Raw genomic sequence first — 16,806 nt, 5'->3', positions numbered from 1 at the left:
TATGGGGAACCCCCAGGGGAGTTTCAGGGGGTGTGCCACTGGCATGGGTCGATCGGCCGTCCCAAGTTAGTGGGGGTCGGTCATACATTTGGACTCGATTGGAGCACTCTAAATGGGTCAAAGTGGGATTTTTCGTTCGACCCAAATTGGGGGACATCAGAATTCGTTTTAGAGGTATGGTTCCTTCGGCAAAGTTTCTTATTTTGATTTCTAGAATACGATTTTCACAGAGCAATGAGCGATTTTTAAATCGACCCGCCCTACTGTATATAAATGGTTTTCTCTTCCCTAAATTTTTTCGCAGGTAGTGGTCCACATTGCGGTATCAAAACGGCACGTAAATTCTACTTGAAGTGTGTCTGTGATACTCTTGCCATCTAAGTTGGCTACCTACCTAACGCATTCTCAAATTCGAAAAATTGAGTATTCTGTTTCACATTAGCTGGTTTTTTTACCAGAAAATTATGCACCCTTTCGTTTTTTTCAGTGCGCTGATTTGTCAGCTGATCGGCCGGCGAAAAATGTTGTGCAACAGCTGACAAGTTTATTTTGTTTCTTTCACTTCAATGTTCGAAAAATTAATTACCTTATTTTGTATATTAAATAATTAGTAGTTATAAATTGTAGTTAGCATGTTTTCCTTTTTGAAAAGCCGACCCGTATTTTGGGCAAGTGTCACGGGAACCACGGTTGGAGTGGCGTTCTTTATCAAGTAAGTGACTCGTTGAATTTGGTGTCAGATTGAATAGAATTTGTATTTAATTTTATTAACTAGGGATTTGATGCAAGGTGAGAAGTTCAACAATCCGGTAAAGGCAGAAAACAAAATCGTAATTGTGACTGGGGCAAATACGGGCATCGGTAAAGAGACCGTGCGCGAGTTGGCTAAACGCGGTGCCACCGTTTACATGGCCTGTCGCGATATGCCGAAATGCGAAGAGGTGAGCAAAATATCAGCTGTGTTTATGAATGTGGGTTTACAGGCGTTATAATGGTTTCTTTTGTTAGGCCCGTGATGAAATCGTTTTAGAGACCTATAACAAACACGTCTACTGCCGGCAGTGTGATTTAGCATCGTTGGAGTCGGTGCGTAAATTCGTAGAGAGGTCAGTGAATGTGTTGAATTTGACAAGGCGACTTAATTACTTTCTAAATTTATACAACAGTTTTAAAAAGGAACAACAACGACTGGATATTCTGATTAACAATGCCGGTGTAATGCGTTGCCCGCGTTCACTGACGAAGGATGGCTTTGAAATGCAGCTAGGCGTCAATCATATGGGCCACTTCCTACTTACAAATTTATTGCTAGATTTGATAAAAGTATAAGGAAAATAATATTATTTCTGCTACATATTTTAATAGGAGTTTCTCGTTTTAGAAATCTACACCGAGCCGCATTGTGACTGTTTCTAGTTTGGCGCATACGCGCGGTGAAATCAATGTAGCAGATTTAAATAGCGATAATTCGTACGACCCTGGCACGGCTTACAATCAAAGTAAATTGGCAAACGTGTTATTTACGCGTGAACTCGCTAGGCGTTTAGAAGGTGTTGCATTACAAATGCTTTACAACCTCTGCATCCAAATAGTAAAACAATTTTCTTACACTACTTCTTCAGGTACTGGAGTTACGGCTAATGCGTTACATCCCGGCGTAGTCGATACGGAACTTTTCAGACATATGGGCTTCTTTAATAGTTTCTTTGCAAAGTATAATATTTGATGTTTGCTCATAAATTCAAATGGAAATTTATTTAATTTAACGATTTCAGTTTATTTTTCAAACCTTTGTTTTGGCCCTTCATTAAATCTCCTCAAAATGGTGCTCAAACCACACTTTATGCTGCCCTGGATCCGGAATTGGCCAAAGTATCTGGAAAATACTTCAGCGATTGCAATTTAAAAGAGGTAGCACCCGCGGCATTGGACGATACTTTAGCAAAGTGGCTGTGGGCCGTAAGCGAAAAGTGGACTAAGCTGAATAATTAAGTTTATAATTGTATAAATTTAGTATATAAAAGACTTTATTTTGCAAAATATTTTTTTTTGTGTGCTGAATCACATAGATGTATTTTTGTTCAACGAAAATAACAATGACAATTTATAAAATTCCTCGTTCAAACTTTAAATCGTAAAGAGCCTTGAAAAGAATGCAATTTATAAAATTCCTGGCTTAAACTTTAAGAAATTAAAGAGTTAAGAGCCTTGAAAAGAATGCAATTTGTAAAATTCCCGAGAATTAGCTTAAGGGGGAAGTCTACTGTGAATTTTTCAAAAAATCGATTTTTTTTTTATTAGCTTAAAAAATACTTTGAACCCTCTTAAATAAGGTACAATATGTTACAGCTGGCTAAATTTTTCTTCGTTGAAATTTCGACCTTTTCCCGAAGCGCTCCAAAGCGCGTACCTGCTAATACTGAAACTTTAAACGCATTTTTCTCGAAACTAAGTTTTTGTATACGGTGTACACGATATCTCGAGTTCTGATAAATGAATCAGCTTAAAAATTTAATTATATATTCTCTGTAATAGTGTCTCTCGTCTGACATAGGATTTTTTTGATATCGTTATTTGTTAAATTGTTATAAACAATAGTAACATCAATTTTAGGCAAAAAAAAAAGAAAAAAATTTCAAGAATTTTTTTTTCAACGCCAAAATTTTTTATCGACATAATCCTACGTCAGACGAGAGTCAATACTATATATATGATAACAATATTTTGTTTTTTTGTTTTAGATCACCGAAACGTAAGATTTCATGTACACCGTTTAGGCACCTAAGAAAAGCGGACCTGTGTATGTATTTAAGAAGAAATTAAATATATTATTTTCAAATGGTATCCGCTACATTATAATTACTATACAGCACTTAGCATAATTTAGCATACCAATATTTTTGCAGTTACTTGTCACACTTCTAATCTTACACCAACTTATTCACTGCATGAGCTTCCATAATCTACCTTAAAAAAATCTGATTAGAATTTAGCCTTCCACTGTGTGCATCTTTACCTGTTGTGTCACTGGTAAATGCAACCCTGTGCATTGGAGCTTCCGTATGTGCACTGTTGACGTCTATGCGCCAGCTGAGTCGCTGTCGTCGTTAGTTGTTGCGCCGTCGCTGCCTTGTCATCATCGTTTTTGTAATTTCGGTCGTTGTTGTGTGCTATTTATTTGGGGAAAAATATATAATCTGTTTAGTTATTTCACATGCTACACCCTTCATCAAATAGTAAAGTTAATTAAAATCTACAAAAAGTGCTCAGAGCGGTGTAAAAATACGTTTGTGCACCATAGCGGGTGGTAAAAGTAACAAGTGAAGAGAAAAAAATTAAGTACCTGTCATCATCTTAAGGTTTCCTTCGCTCGTATAAGCCACGCAAATCTCAAAGTAGTAGATCGTAGTTGATTTTTCTTGAATCGTATTAAAGTTACTGTGTAAACAGGGGGAAATAAAAACAACAACAGATAAACGACATTTGTGTCGCTTTTGCAAACGAAATGCAAAGAATCCCCACACGAGGATCGATATCGTGCTTTTCTACTACTGTGTTCTTTATAAAATAATTAGAGTAATCGAAACAAGTGCCTTCTTCAATGTGAATAATAAAAATCAAATTAATTGCAAACAACAACTCAAAATAACAAAAATAAAATACTAACGGCATTAGCGAGAATTTAAGTAAGTTCATAACGTGATCTGTGCGTAGGTATGTGCATACATACATACTACGTACATACTTATATGATGCATGAATATACATATGTAGGTGCATATGTGCCTGTTCTTACTCAAATTATTTTTTTATTAGCATAGGAATTGAAAATTTTATTAACATTACCCATTCAGCAAAAGACTATCACTGTATTACTTTTGACTACTTTTCACTTTAATACTACTCGCATTTTATTTCTTTGGACAAATTTTACATATGCATCTCTTTCAGCATTTTCTTGTTCACCTAATTTTACTCTCCAGTAAAAAATTAAATTATTTATTTTACCTGTCTTCCCTGACTTTTGCAGTGGAGCGACACAAATTATGCATACCTTTGTATATACAAATCACTGTGTGCACATACATTAGCACATTTGTATTTATATTCGTTTTCATACACACATACATACATATCTTTAGAGTATTGTCATGCATTGTGTGCCCTCGCATAGTAGCGTTCACGTCAACGTCAACGTCGTTGACGACGTCAGCTTTGTGTATGAAGTTGGCTGCAACAGCGACTGCGGATACAGAGTTATTCTTCTTCTTGCGTGCCATTTTTCGTTCTACATTCAATGCTTCTGCTACATTTGTCATTCTCCTTCTCTTATTGGCAGTTGAAATATTTTGTTGTAGGTTTTTCAGGTGGTTGTACAAACATACTTATATATAATATAACAAACTCTGCTGTTTTAACTTGTTTTCTGCTGAGTTCGATTTATCTGACCAGTCAAGATTTCACTGACAGCGATTAGTGATGCACAAGAGAGTAAGATTGTGCTTAATAACACTAGTCTACAGTCAAATAAATCTAAGAACGCCAACATCAAATTCTCACACAAAGCGAAAAAAAGATAGATTAATAAAATTGTTAATATAATATTTGATGAATTAGTTAATTCTATACTTTGCCATTTACCTACATGCAAGAAAATAAAATATATTTCACTCCAAATAAGCGCAAAATGCGCACTGTAATTCGATTATCTCTGCAGAAATATAAATCGACAATTCATGGCAAACACTTTTATATTCGATTTTAAGCCTTTGTATACCTGTTTTATGTGCTTTTTTATTTTCTCTGATAGTGACAAAAAGTGTCCACATTTGAGTGAAGGAGAGGGTTAATATGTTCCAAAATAAATGATCATCGCAGTATTCCGAATAAAATACAATAAATGCACATATTTTCTAACCCAGACGCAAATAGTTTATGATTTCATATGCCGTTTTATTCTAAGATGGGATAAATCTGGGCTCCACTAACATAAATTTAGAATTTTTATTACATTTTTTTATTTGAATTTGGGTTCCACTAAAATAAATTTAGAATTTTTATTACATTTTTTTATTTAACCCTGGGTTCCACTAAAATAAATTGTGAATATTTATTACATTTTTTTTATTTATTCTTTTGGAAAAGTTCGGTTTTATTGTACGGTGTAATTAATTGTAAAATAGTGCACTATTCGATTCGATATTCGCTCGCTGTTATGTGCCTTCAGTTACGGCTGTGAACTGTGAGCGGCGATAGTGTGAAGGTTTTAATATTAATATTGTCAATTGATACTTTTTACCGTTTTTAAATGCTATTTATCTTTTTTTTATCTTCTTATTACCATACCTTTTAAGGTCAAACAAAGCAAGTTGTCATTGAGCAGGCTAATGAATTTATGCATTTCGTTTCGAAACCGATCATTTTGGCCTGTTCATAAGAAGCGAGTTTCAAAATATCTTCACATAATTTTGCCAATAAATATTGGGCTTTTCCGGGTTAAAATGTTCGGAGAGAGAATAAGGCATAAATATGAGCCAGGTTTGTAGTTGAGAAACTCAAATAAGGCCTTTGCATTTCGGCATATCTTCAATAAATTTATCATCGTTGTAAAGTAAACAGCTGAAAAGCGAACAAATTATTATCTGACGAGAAAGATGAGTATATCAACCCCACGACAATGCGCTTTTATTGAAGGTGGTGGCACTAGACCAACAACAATGTTTTGTACGTTTGATTGTCACGGCAAGGTATTGACGAAGTAGAAAACAAAAATTAACTCACCTTGTTTTATTCTGTGCTCACAGCTACACTGAAGAGCAAAACTGTAACAAAATGTAATACTTTCTATTTCAACACATTTTTTTTTAGACATATTTTAACAAATAAAATATTTTTTTTGCATAACTTTATTGGCATGTATGTACTCTCTCTCTCAAACCGGTTTGGTGTCAATGCAACAACAACAACACTAGTAGCAAGCAATAATGCAAATAAAGACAAATGTTACAGTTTTGCACTCAACCCATTTTTTATTTTTTACAATAAATAAAATAAATATTAATAAGATGTCCAATATCCTTTGGATTTTTTCAGCTCGTGGATACGATTGGGCATACTTCGTGTATACCTCAAGACAAAGTCAGTCGGAATAGCATCCCATACATCGCGTGTTCGCTCCCACAGCTCATTAACTCCACTGGGCGGACTTGAATATTCGGCAAGCTTCGATTTTACATGACTCCATAAATTTTCGATTGGGTTCATGTCCGGTGATTGTGGAGCCCACTTCAAGTTACGAAATTTTTGGCGTTGCATCCAATTTCGTACAACATGTGCGGTGTGCTTAGGGTCATTGTCTTGCTGAAAAATTACTTTTTCAGCAGCAAGACCCATACTTTCCACTACACCCGGCAGATTTTGTTGCAATATGGCCAGGTATTCCTCTTTCCGCATTATACCGTCTATTCGTACTAAAGGACCCACACCATTTTTGGAAATGCAGCCCCACACCATAATGGAGCCACCACCATGTTTTACTGTCTGCTTGATGTGATGTGGCTGGACTGCATTTGGGTCTTTAACCCAATACCAGGCCCGACCACCTGACTGAAATCGATTGATTTTGGTTTCATCAGACCAAATAGCCTGCAATCGTTTTGAAATCTTATGAAAAAAGGTCTTTTATAATCCATTTATAAAGACGTACCTGATCCCAATCTTCAACTGTCCAGCTTTGGTGAGCCGCAACAAAATCCCGCCTCAACCGCACATGTCTTTTTGTCAGCATTGGCTTGGTTTTCTTCTCCGCTGCCTTTAGCCCCAGTTTTGACAGGCTGCGCCTGGCTGTCCCCTGACTGGCATCAATATCCAGCTTCTTTAGTGCTTCTTTGGGATTGACCGCCTTGCTGCTTGTTACCAAATTTGCCAGATGGCGGGCATCGCGGTCGCTTATCTTCCTTGGCCGGCCTCCTTTGTTACTGGGAACAGCGTCTGGTACATTTTTCCGCAGCCTTTGCACAGCCATGTGGCTCACTTCGAATTTTTTAGCTATTTTTCTTATAGACTCGCCCTTCTTCAGCAAATCAATTATTTGGCGTTGTACTTCCCGATTTAACATTTTGTCTTATTCACGGTCACGTTTATAATAATTAAAAATCCACCAAATATATAATTACGAGAAAAATAACGGAAAATTTGAAAATTAAGAGTGAGTGCAAAACTGTAACATTTGTCTTTATTTGCATTATTGCTTGCTACTAGTGTTGTTGTTGTTGCATTGACACCAAACCGGTTTGAGAGAGAGAGTACATACATGCCAATAAAGTTATGCAAAAAAAATATTTGATTTGTTAAAACATGTCTAAAAAAAATGTGTTGAAATAGAAAGTATTACATTTTGTTACAGTTTTGCTCTTCAGTGTACATGGACACTGCGAAGAAAAAAAAAAAATAAATCAGCAGATTTATCAACACCACCTTTTCTTAAAAGGGTGTTTTCAAAGTCGGTGACCAACATTACTCGAAAACGGCTAAACCGATTAGTCTCAATTTTTAAAACCAGCTTCTTAAATATATTTTTTAGTAAATAATCGATTTTATCTCACCGATAAATATCTTTTTTATAAACAATTTAAGGCCGAAATTTTGCTGGATTAAATCATTTTTGAATTTGGATTAAAACATTTTTGAATTATTTTAAAATATTTAATTTGGAAATGCAATTGAATCAAAATTGCAATACCAAATATGGACTTATATGCGGTAATGGGTTAAGAGCAATTAGGTCAAGGCACTGGATGGGGGGATCAAGAAAGGCGATGTTTCTTGAAATAAGTTCATCGAGAAACTTTCACTGCAACTGTAAATAACTGGATTAGTTATGTGTAGCATTTCCTGATCTTGTTGTACTCACACAGAGTTAGAAAGAATTATTCTGCGAAATAGTTGCAACGCACGGGAAATTTAAAGCTGCGAAAATTTATAAATAAGAAACGTCCATAATTCCATGTTATTTAAATTTTTGAAATGGAAATACATTCGATTTTAGCTTTCTTTCTTTCTAATTAATAAAAATAAAATCGTCAAAATTACTAACAAATCATTAAATAAATATGTAGATATTTATATTTTAAATACTTTCAATATTTTGTTTACCAAGAAAGCTTAATTGGAAAGAGCGAAAATTACATTGGATCAGTACGCGGAAAAACTGTATTTCCTTTGAGGAAAAAATGTATTTCCTTTTGCGGGAAACCTATAAATATGAAAAAGAGGAAAATCACTTACCCTTCTCCTCGCCAACCGATATGAGGTCCACTGTACGTGTGACATATCTACTATCTTTCTTTTTTTTTTGTGTTTTAGTGATGAGTCGTAGTGATAGGTAAGAGTTTATTAAGCGTCGACGTCGAAACTTGCTGAGTAAAATCCAAGAAACTTACCATTGATTTGATTGATTTGTCTGCTACGTTGAGAAATGAGTTCGATATACAGAAGAAGCTGGAACAAAAATTAAAATATTGGCATAAACATTGAAATTGTTTATTTAATTCATTATTTTTCAGGGAGTTTTAAAAAGGGTTTTTATACTCGTGTAGGAGCATTAAGATGGAGGAAATGGTTTAAAAACTAATCCTTTGATTAATTTGAAAGTAAATATTATATTATCGGACAAAAAATCGATATTGAAAATGTAATAGATGAAGAGTTAAAAGTTGACTGTTAGACCAACACAGGCAATTTGCATCCTATTTGAAATAATTAGATATTGGCATGGTAAATTTCGTTTGCGAGTTTTAGTAGGTGAACTGCATCTTCTTTGTTTTGGACGTTCTCTGATTTTGGTACATTGCATTCGCATAGAAATTCCCGTTCTGCTATATTTTAAGCTACTTAAAGCTATTTGAGTTTGCTGTCGTTGAACCTCTGATTAAAGCATTGTTTATATCTAAAATCTAACATTTGTACCTATAAAAAGGTATCATTGTGTTTTACAGCATCTACAGAAACAACACTAATACAATAAAAAAAACTTGACCATAAACCTAGTCAAAAGGTGAGGGACCTTTTTTCAAAGCTCAATATTCGTAAATCACGAATGCTAAGTCGCCGAAACTCATGAGCAATTCTCTCTGATCTCTTCCATCAAGATATATGCACACGTAGAACTTGTGATCTATGTATGTTTGTGTGTATTCTATATATATGAACCATCTAATGCAAAGCTAATTAGCATGCGCCTAACATTATTTATCTAAATCTTCAGCTTTTTTTTACTTTTTGCATGTCCATTTTTTGATAAACTCCACGACACTTAACTGCGCTTAGCGATTTGCAAAATTTTTATATTCTTCATAATTAAGACGAAGAAATCGTTTCATGAATCATTTCCCGTAGCTTTCATATGCACAACTACATATACATACAAATATATGTGCAGACATACAAAGATCGTAGAAAGGTAAATGGTAAAAGTAGAAAATATTTCCAAAATATTCGCTTTTTGCCGCTTTTTCCATTGCTGTTTACCTTCTAGCTAGTTTGCTTTGGCGGGTAATACGAACAGAGAAGTAAACAACGATATGTGGAGCAGATTTCTAGAGAGAGAGAGAGAGAGAGAGAGTGCGCGTAATTCGCTGCTCAGCTAACCGGGTAGAAAGGCAAATAAAAAAACATTTGTTAGTATAAAGCGACTGAGCTGTCAGCAGCGGCCGAAACTGAGGCAGAAGCAGTGCTAAATATTGCAATGTTGCGTCGACTGTGGCTAATGCGAAAGCGACCGCCATCGATGTCATGGCAAAAAAAAAAAAACACACACACACATACACATACACCCATTCATGCTCGGACTATTAGAAATGACTATGTAGAGCTCACACACGTTAAACAGCTGATTTACTGCATTTTTGCGCAGAATCCACAATTATGCTGCCTTTCCCGCCCATTCAGCCGGTGTGCACAGCCCTGCTGTGTTCGCCAGTTCACCGATAGTTGACAAGCGACACAGTCGGTCTGTTTGGGCACCTGTCCTCCGATTCCCGTTTCCAGTTTCCAGTGCGAGGATGTTTGCACACTCGAGTGGATGTCATTTTTGCGTATCGGTGTGTTGAGGGTGCGTGGTTACGCAGAAAATCCAATTTCGAACTATTTTTCGTCTGTGTGTCTAAAAACTTTTAAAAAGACCGCTCGGTTGTGTTGTGATCGCTGCTTATTTTAAGTTTAACATTTTTTCAGCATCTTCTTAGTTGCATAATTTTACTGTTATTTCTGTGCACACTGTTTCTGCTCGATGTACTTGAATAATAACGACTTTTCTACTAATAAATATGTTTCCTTCGTTTTATTGCAGATAACAACAGCGAACAGCAGCAACAACGAGCCAATAAAAAAAAAAAAATAAAAATAAAAAATAAGTAAAATGAAAATATCAATATAGCAACAGTCGCAAAAAAGTAGAATAAGCTTACCAAACAACAACGCAACGCATTACTATCTTCAGTTCATACATCATTCATAGTATTCTCCTCATAAAAAAGAAACAAAAACAAATATAAGCACCCAAATTAAAAGATAAAACACCGTTTGACGAAAGACGTGAATTCTGTGATAAACAGTGTTTCTCAAACTGCCTTAATTTAAAGTAAAGAAAAGTAAATAAAGACGAGAAGGAAAACAAAAGCATACAAAAAAAGTGGAAATAACGACATACATAAATAAAAATAAAATAAAAGAAAATAAAATAAAAGAGGTTTACAAATTTATACAAACGTGCTTCCTTCGCTTGTCCTCATAATAAATATCGCGCAGTGATAATTTTTGCCGGTAAATTTTGGTATAAAACTAAATTTCAAACCCATTCAACTGTAATAATTAAATAAAAATACTCCAAAAATAAGAAAGCAGCAAAATAAATTGTGAAACAATAAATAAAAATATTAAATTAAAAATATAAAATCAAACTAAATCGATTTAACTTTGTCTAACGTAATACAACGAAAATACTGTCAACATGGACTCGCAGGGTTATGAAAATGCACGCAATATGACGTTGCTCTTCTTCCTTGAGCGCCTCATGGATAAGGGTGAGGCACGCACTGTTCACGATTTGTCCTGTCAATTTGGTAACAAGGAATTCACCAAGGAAATGCGTCAAATTGCTGGCGGTAGTCAATCGGGTAAGCTAATAATTACGATAGCTTTTAACTGTAGTCATTCAAGAAAAAATTAACTGAAGCAAGTTTTCTATGTTTGAAGTTCTTTTCGAATGGTAGCACGAAAATATTTTATGCCAATCAGAGGTAGGGATGCCAATATTAGCGGAGAATTATAATTCCAGTATTTCGGGAAATGTTTAAAGTGCTATATAAAAAACCAGCATTGAGCTTCTCACAACACATCGCTAAAACCGTTATGTAACTCCATTGCTTTTCAAAGCATCGTGGTCGCCCTACATTTAACAACAGTTCAAGATTTGCACTAATAAATTAGGTAAAGAGAAACTAGAACTAGGTAATAGGACTTCACTGCAATATAATTGATATGCTTGGTAAGGTCTTTAATCTCATTTACGGAGATAAATTGATAAACTGTGACTTTGGGTAAGTCATGTGAAAGAATTTGCTCGAATTGAAAGAAAGCCGTAACTTAACTTAACATTTTGCTCAATCTGTTATATGAAAAGCTGTGTTAGCGGTTAGTTACAATTTAAGTAAAGTACTTAAAATACTTAAGGACTTGTTAATTTTAGATTCCTAAGTTTTGGTCTTACGTAAATTGAGTGCTGTGAGTGAATCGGGCATGCCATATCTTCGATTTTACTTACAGGGTCCGGCACTCGAAGTGTAACCAATTAAAAATGCCATAAATTTAGTTTGGAAAATTACTTTTATTCAATTAAAATAAAAAAAAAATGTGTGAAAATAATACAAAATTAAGAATCAATTTACTTTTCCTCGATATGACCACCTTTTGCCTGACTATGACCTTGAGACGGCCCAGAAACAAATTGCCAGCTGCCCGAATGTGACTTGCAGGTATTTTCGCCCACTCGCGGACAATGGCTTTTTTCAGCGCCTCGAGACAGGTGAATCTTTCAGTTCGGACTTTTTTCTCCAAAATGGTTCAAAGAGAATAACCCATCGGATTCGCGTCTGGTGAATTTGAGAGCCATTGTAAGGACGGTATGAAGTTCGGTAACGTTGTTTTTTAGCCATTCTTGGTTCACTCGAATTTTGTGAGACGGTGCCGAGTCCTGTTGAAACGTCCATGGTCTGCCACCGAAATGTTTGTCTGTCCACCGCCTTAAAGCAAGCTCCAAAATACTTTCCCGATAATATTTCGCATTTACCTTGCCATCACGCTCGATGAAAACGATTGGAGAGCGCCTGTCTGCGGTTACAGCGGTCCAAACCATTACCTGCCTCCTGGTGGCCAATCGATGACTTAAATTCTCGTATGAATGATTGTCGGTCAAATAAAACCTATGGTTTTGGGAGTTTGCGAAGAGCTCAATTTGAAAAAGTTTCTCGTTAGAAAACACAATGTTCGGAAATTGTCCGCTTTTGGCCAAGCGAAGCAACTCCTTCGCTCTCTCAAGTCTGATTTGTTGCTGCTTTGGTGTGAGATCATGAGCCTTTTGTGTCTTGTAAGGAATTCGCCCCAGTTACAATACTTTATACAAATCATGTGGATAGATCCAGCGAGAGATTTAACAGGTCAAAGAAGCATTAATATAGGGTTTTCCAATAACAGATGTTATAGATGAACGGATTGCGCTATCGAAAGATGATTAACGATTTTTAATGGCCGGAATTGGATGGTATTGATCTGGACAACGTTTATTTTCAACAAGACAGCGCTACGCGCCACACAAGCAACGAATCCATTGATTTTTTACGGGGAAAGTTTCCGGACCGTGTTATCTCTCGAAGAGATGATCACAATTGGCCACCGAGATCTTGTGATTTAACACCTTATGACTTCTTTCTTTGCGGTCACGTAAAGGAGAAGGTCTACGCCAACAGGCCAGGGTCGATCCAAGACCTCAAAGAAGGAATTCGTGGGGCTATGGAGGACATAGGGCAGCCGTTTTGCAATTCGGTTATAGAAAATTTCATGAAAAGGATATGTCCTGTCAGCGTGGTCGTGGTGGTCATTTGCCTGATGTTATTTTCCACTATTAACGGCATACCTTCCTCTTTATAATGAAATAAACATCCAATCATTTATATTAAAAAATAGCATTTTTCTTTGAATATCAAAAAACACCTCTTATTGGAAAATCCTTACATATGTACGTGCAAGAGCCTTTCATTGCTACTTCAATGAAAGCTTTTTACTTCTCTCGATTTTCTTTCACTCTTTACTGTTTTAATACGGCGCAGATAAGGTCCTTGACATAACCATAAAAAACCAAAGTGCACAAATAACAAAAAAATTAAAAAACAAAAAAAAAAACAGTTGAATGTCAATAGCCCTGCAACAGGTTCAATGTCGCATGCCTCAAATTTCGCAATACTGTTCAGCTCTGTAGTGCACACGCACCTACACACATACACACACTCAGAGATGTAGTCAGCTGCATTTTCTTTGAATATTTAGTGCAAAACAATGTCAACCCGTTTGTCATGATTCCATTTTAGATGACTTGTTGCTACGAGTTGCTTCCGATTCGTTTTTTCCTCCAAATTGCAATGCTAGCGTTGTTGTTGTTTTTGTTGTTGGATTCCATTATGTGGTTGAGGGTTGTTGGTCGAGCGATTGCGTTTTGTCAACGCACAAGTGCAGCGTGCCAATGTCATAGACATGAAATGCAACTAAGCTTTTGGATAACAACAATGGCATTTACAAAAACAACAGCAATAACAGATAGCAACAAATAAGCAAACGTAACCAAAGAAAGTGTTTATTGAAATATGTGGTGTGCACATACATATGTACATACATTCAAATATATTTGTAGCTGCAATAATTACATGTCAAACAGCAAGCAACAACAAAATCTAACAAGGTGCAGTTTGCCCCCAAAATGCCATGTAGTTGTTTATACATACATACATTAATGCATACATGCATACATACATACATACATACATACATACATACATACATACATACACTCATACAATAAATAATACACGCATACAATAAAAACTCTAAAGAAGATGATTTAAAAAAAAAAAAACTTCACCACCATGTCGATGAAAGTGAAGACGACGAGGGCGCTAAATTGGTGGCGCTCCATTCAACCGGATTACCACATGGATCGCTGTAGTGTGGCTGCATTAGCGGTGTAGTGTTGCGGCGTTGGGCCAACTGGTCGAAGTCAACAACATAAATGGAATGCAAACAATTAACGCCTTTTCTTTTTCTAATACAAAAAATTGAGCGATGTGCATACTGCGGTATGGAAATTTGAAATTTCAAAAAGGCAGGTCAAGAAGCACCGATAGATTTTGTAACTCCTAAAACACACAGGCTTGTATTCGAAGCTCTGTAAAGTACATAAATGGTTAGATAGCCAAAGAGGAAACGAGAGAAGTGATAGGAGATAATATAGACAGAGACAGTGATAGCTAGATAGGTAGGTGAAATGGTTGAAGTGCCATTCTGGCACTCCTCAAGTAGCACTAAAGTGCCGTTTTGATACCATTATGAGACCTCGAACAGGCAGATATCTACAGCCAGTCAGAGCTGTTGATGTAATGGAGAAGATTGATGCCCCAGGTTGTCGAAGAAAGGAGCACCCAGTGATCTTAATCGTCTAGCTGCCAAACCCGGATATTTACAAAGAAAGTGCTCAACAGCCTCTTTCTCTGAAAGGCCCCCACAGCTTCTGTAATGGGGGTTAAATGGTAACCCTAGCTTTTCCGCGTGTGAGCCGATCGTCCAGTGACGGGTAATGACAGCTACGGGTTCGGAAATTGAATGGAGAGGAGTCTGAAGGACTTTCTGAGTCCTTCGTGTATTATACTGGGGCCAAAGGGTTTTCAAAATAGCACAAGAAGAAATGAAGCTTCATCTTTTCTACGCTTTCCTGAGTAGTTTGTGTATTTCCCCTTTACGAACAGCAGGGGGATGCAGATGCCTGGGTAGGAGATCTTCGAGACCAATTCAGTCCCCTTCAGCATTTTCATTGCCCTCTATGTTACTATGTCCTCGAACCCAGATTAGAGAAATGGTACCTGCACACCCAAGAGATTTGATCTCTCCTCACAGGAGTTTACTAGCTTCGTTCTGCACCATGGCCCCGTCAGAGCTTTAATCGCGGCTTGACTATCGGAGAAAATGTTAACATCTCCCTCGCTTCCGCGTTTCCTAAGTATCATATTTTGCGAAATTTAGAGAAAACCCTGGAGAACCTTGGAACCGTCAGTGAAGACAGAGGTGCAAGCTTCGGTGCAGATTTTCCCGTCGATCCAAATCGAAAGATTGCCCTAGCACGACCCTCAAACTCTAGTTTGCAGATAGAGAGATTTGTTCGAAGTTCGGAGAAATACGGTGTTAACTGCCCGAAAATGCTACCATGTCCCTTGAGAGATTGCCTCCAGAGGCCAACCTCCTTTAACCTGATTCCACTTTGTGCTGCGATGGAGATAACGTAAAATTCGATGGGAACTAAGTGCAAAACGACATTCAAGGCAGCACTGGGGCAAGCTGCCAATGCCGGTGATGCCAATGTATGAAGTCCTTTGCACCCTGCCCAGTGATATTATAGCCCTTCCCAAGAGCTCCCCACCAAACCAGGCATCCATACGTTAAAATTGACGGAACCACTTCCGATGAGAGCGGGAGAATGTGGTTGTTTAATTTGGGAAGTCGAAAGGGTGGAGGTTCAGAGATAGCTAGTCCTAGATAATTTAAAAGATTCTTTGGCAAATCTGAAAATATCCTCCAGTGTGAGAGAACGAATTTTGGTCATTCTTATGGAGGCTTGCTCTAGCAAAGGCAGGACACTCACAGAGAAAATGCTCAGTGCTATCTGGCTCCTCTAAGCAAGCCAGGTATCACTACTCCATTCTGAGTGAATTTGGCAGAATCAGTTGTCATTTTAGAGTTTTTTTTTATTTTTCTGCTATTCTCTTCCTAACCTAACTTTTCGTTGCTATTTGAAAAAGTTGCCTATTTTGACATTTTTCTCGCACTTCTCACTAAGAGCACTCCTAAAATAACGTCACGGCAGAATGACTGTAAAAATGTCAGTAATCTTGGCGGCTGCCGTAGCCGAATGGGTTGATACTTGACTACCATCCGGAGGTCAGAAAGAACGTGGGTTCGAATTTCGGTGCAACTGAAGAAAAAGTTTTTTCTAATAGCGGTCGCCCCTCGGCAGGCAATGGCAAACCTCCGAGTGTATTTCTGCAATGAAAAAGCTCCTCATAAAGAACTATTTGCTTTCGGAGTCGGCTTAAAACTGTAGGCCCCTTCATTTGTGGAACAAGGTCAAGACGCACCTCACAAATACGAGGAGGAGCTCGGCCAAACATCCACAAGCTAATATAAAGTGCCAAACAGTGCCAAAGGCCTCAAACCTGATTCGAGCGAAGGCAGGGTAGACGCACAGGAAGTGGTCCGCCGTCTCATCCTCCTCTTCACAAGCTGGGCAGAGTACATTGTCTGAGATGCATTACTTGCCAAACAGCCCGTGAAATAATGGATTTTCTGTGGCGTCGTTTCGGTGAGCAATTTATCTCTCGTCTCGGACCAGTGGATTGGCCGATTGTCCACCAAGGTCGTGTGATACCACACCTTTGGACTTTTATTTGTGGGGTATTTAAAGTCTAAGTGCTTTGTGGATAAACCAGCTGA

General features: G+C 37.1%; 2 protein-coding genes across 4 annotated transcripts in view; both read left to right on the top strand.

Annotated features, from left to right (window-relative positions):
* Nucleotides 1-529: 529 nt before the first annotated feature.
* LOC129245824 (retinol dehydrogenase 13-like) lies at nt 530-2,042 on the top strand. Its single transcript, XM_054884233.1, has 7 exons — nt 530-712; nt 776-941; nt 1,009-1,106; nt 1,167-1,323; nt 1,382-1,550; nt 1,623-1,713; nt 1,776-2,042. Exons 1-7 carry the CDS (start codon nt 633-635, stop codon nt 1,990-1,992), a joined length of 978 nt encoding a protein of 325 aa, XP_054740208.1. The 5' UTR covers nt 530-632; the 3' UTR covers nt 1,993-2,042.
* Nucleotides 2,043-3,574: 1,532 nt separating this feature from the next.
* LOC129245821 (uncharacterized) overlaps nt 3,575-16,806 on the top strand; it is a 55,406-nt gene continuing 42,174 nt past the window's right edge. The window contains exons 1-2 of one of the 3 annotated variants that reach the window (XM_054884221.1): nt 3,575-3,686; nt 10,349-11,174. In XM_054884221.1, the coding sequence (XP_054740196.1) occupies nt 11,009-11,174 (166 nt within the window). In that variant the 5' untranslated portion in view covers nt 3,575-3,686; nt 10,349-11,008. Of the gene's footprint in view, nt 3,715-10,094; nt 10,112-10,348; nt 11,175-16,806 lie in introns of those variants that run through there. The other 2 variants (XM_054884222.1, XM_054884223.1) reach the window with 2 other exon arrangements.

Source organism: Anastrepha obliqua, chromosome 4 (assembly GCF_027943255.1).
Source record: "Anastrepha obliqua isolate idAnaObli1 chromosome 4, idAnaObli1_1.0, whole genome shotgun sequence".
NCBI lineage: Eukaryota > Metazoa > Arthropoda > Insecta > Diptera > Tephritidae > Anastrepha > Anastrepha obliqua.
This window is presented reverse-complemented; position numbering and strand designations above follow the sequence as displayed.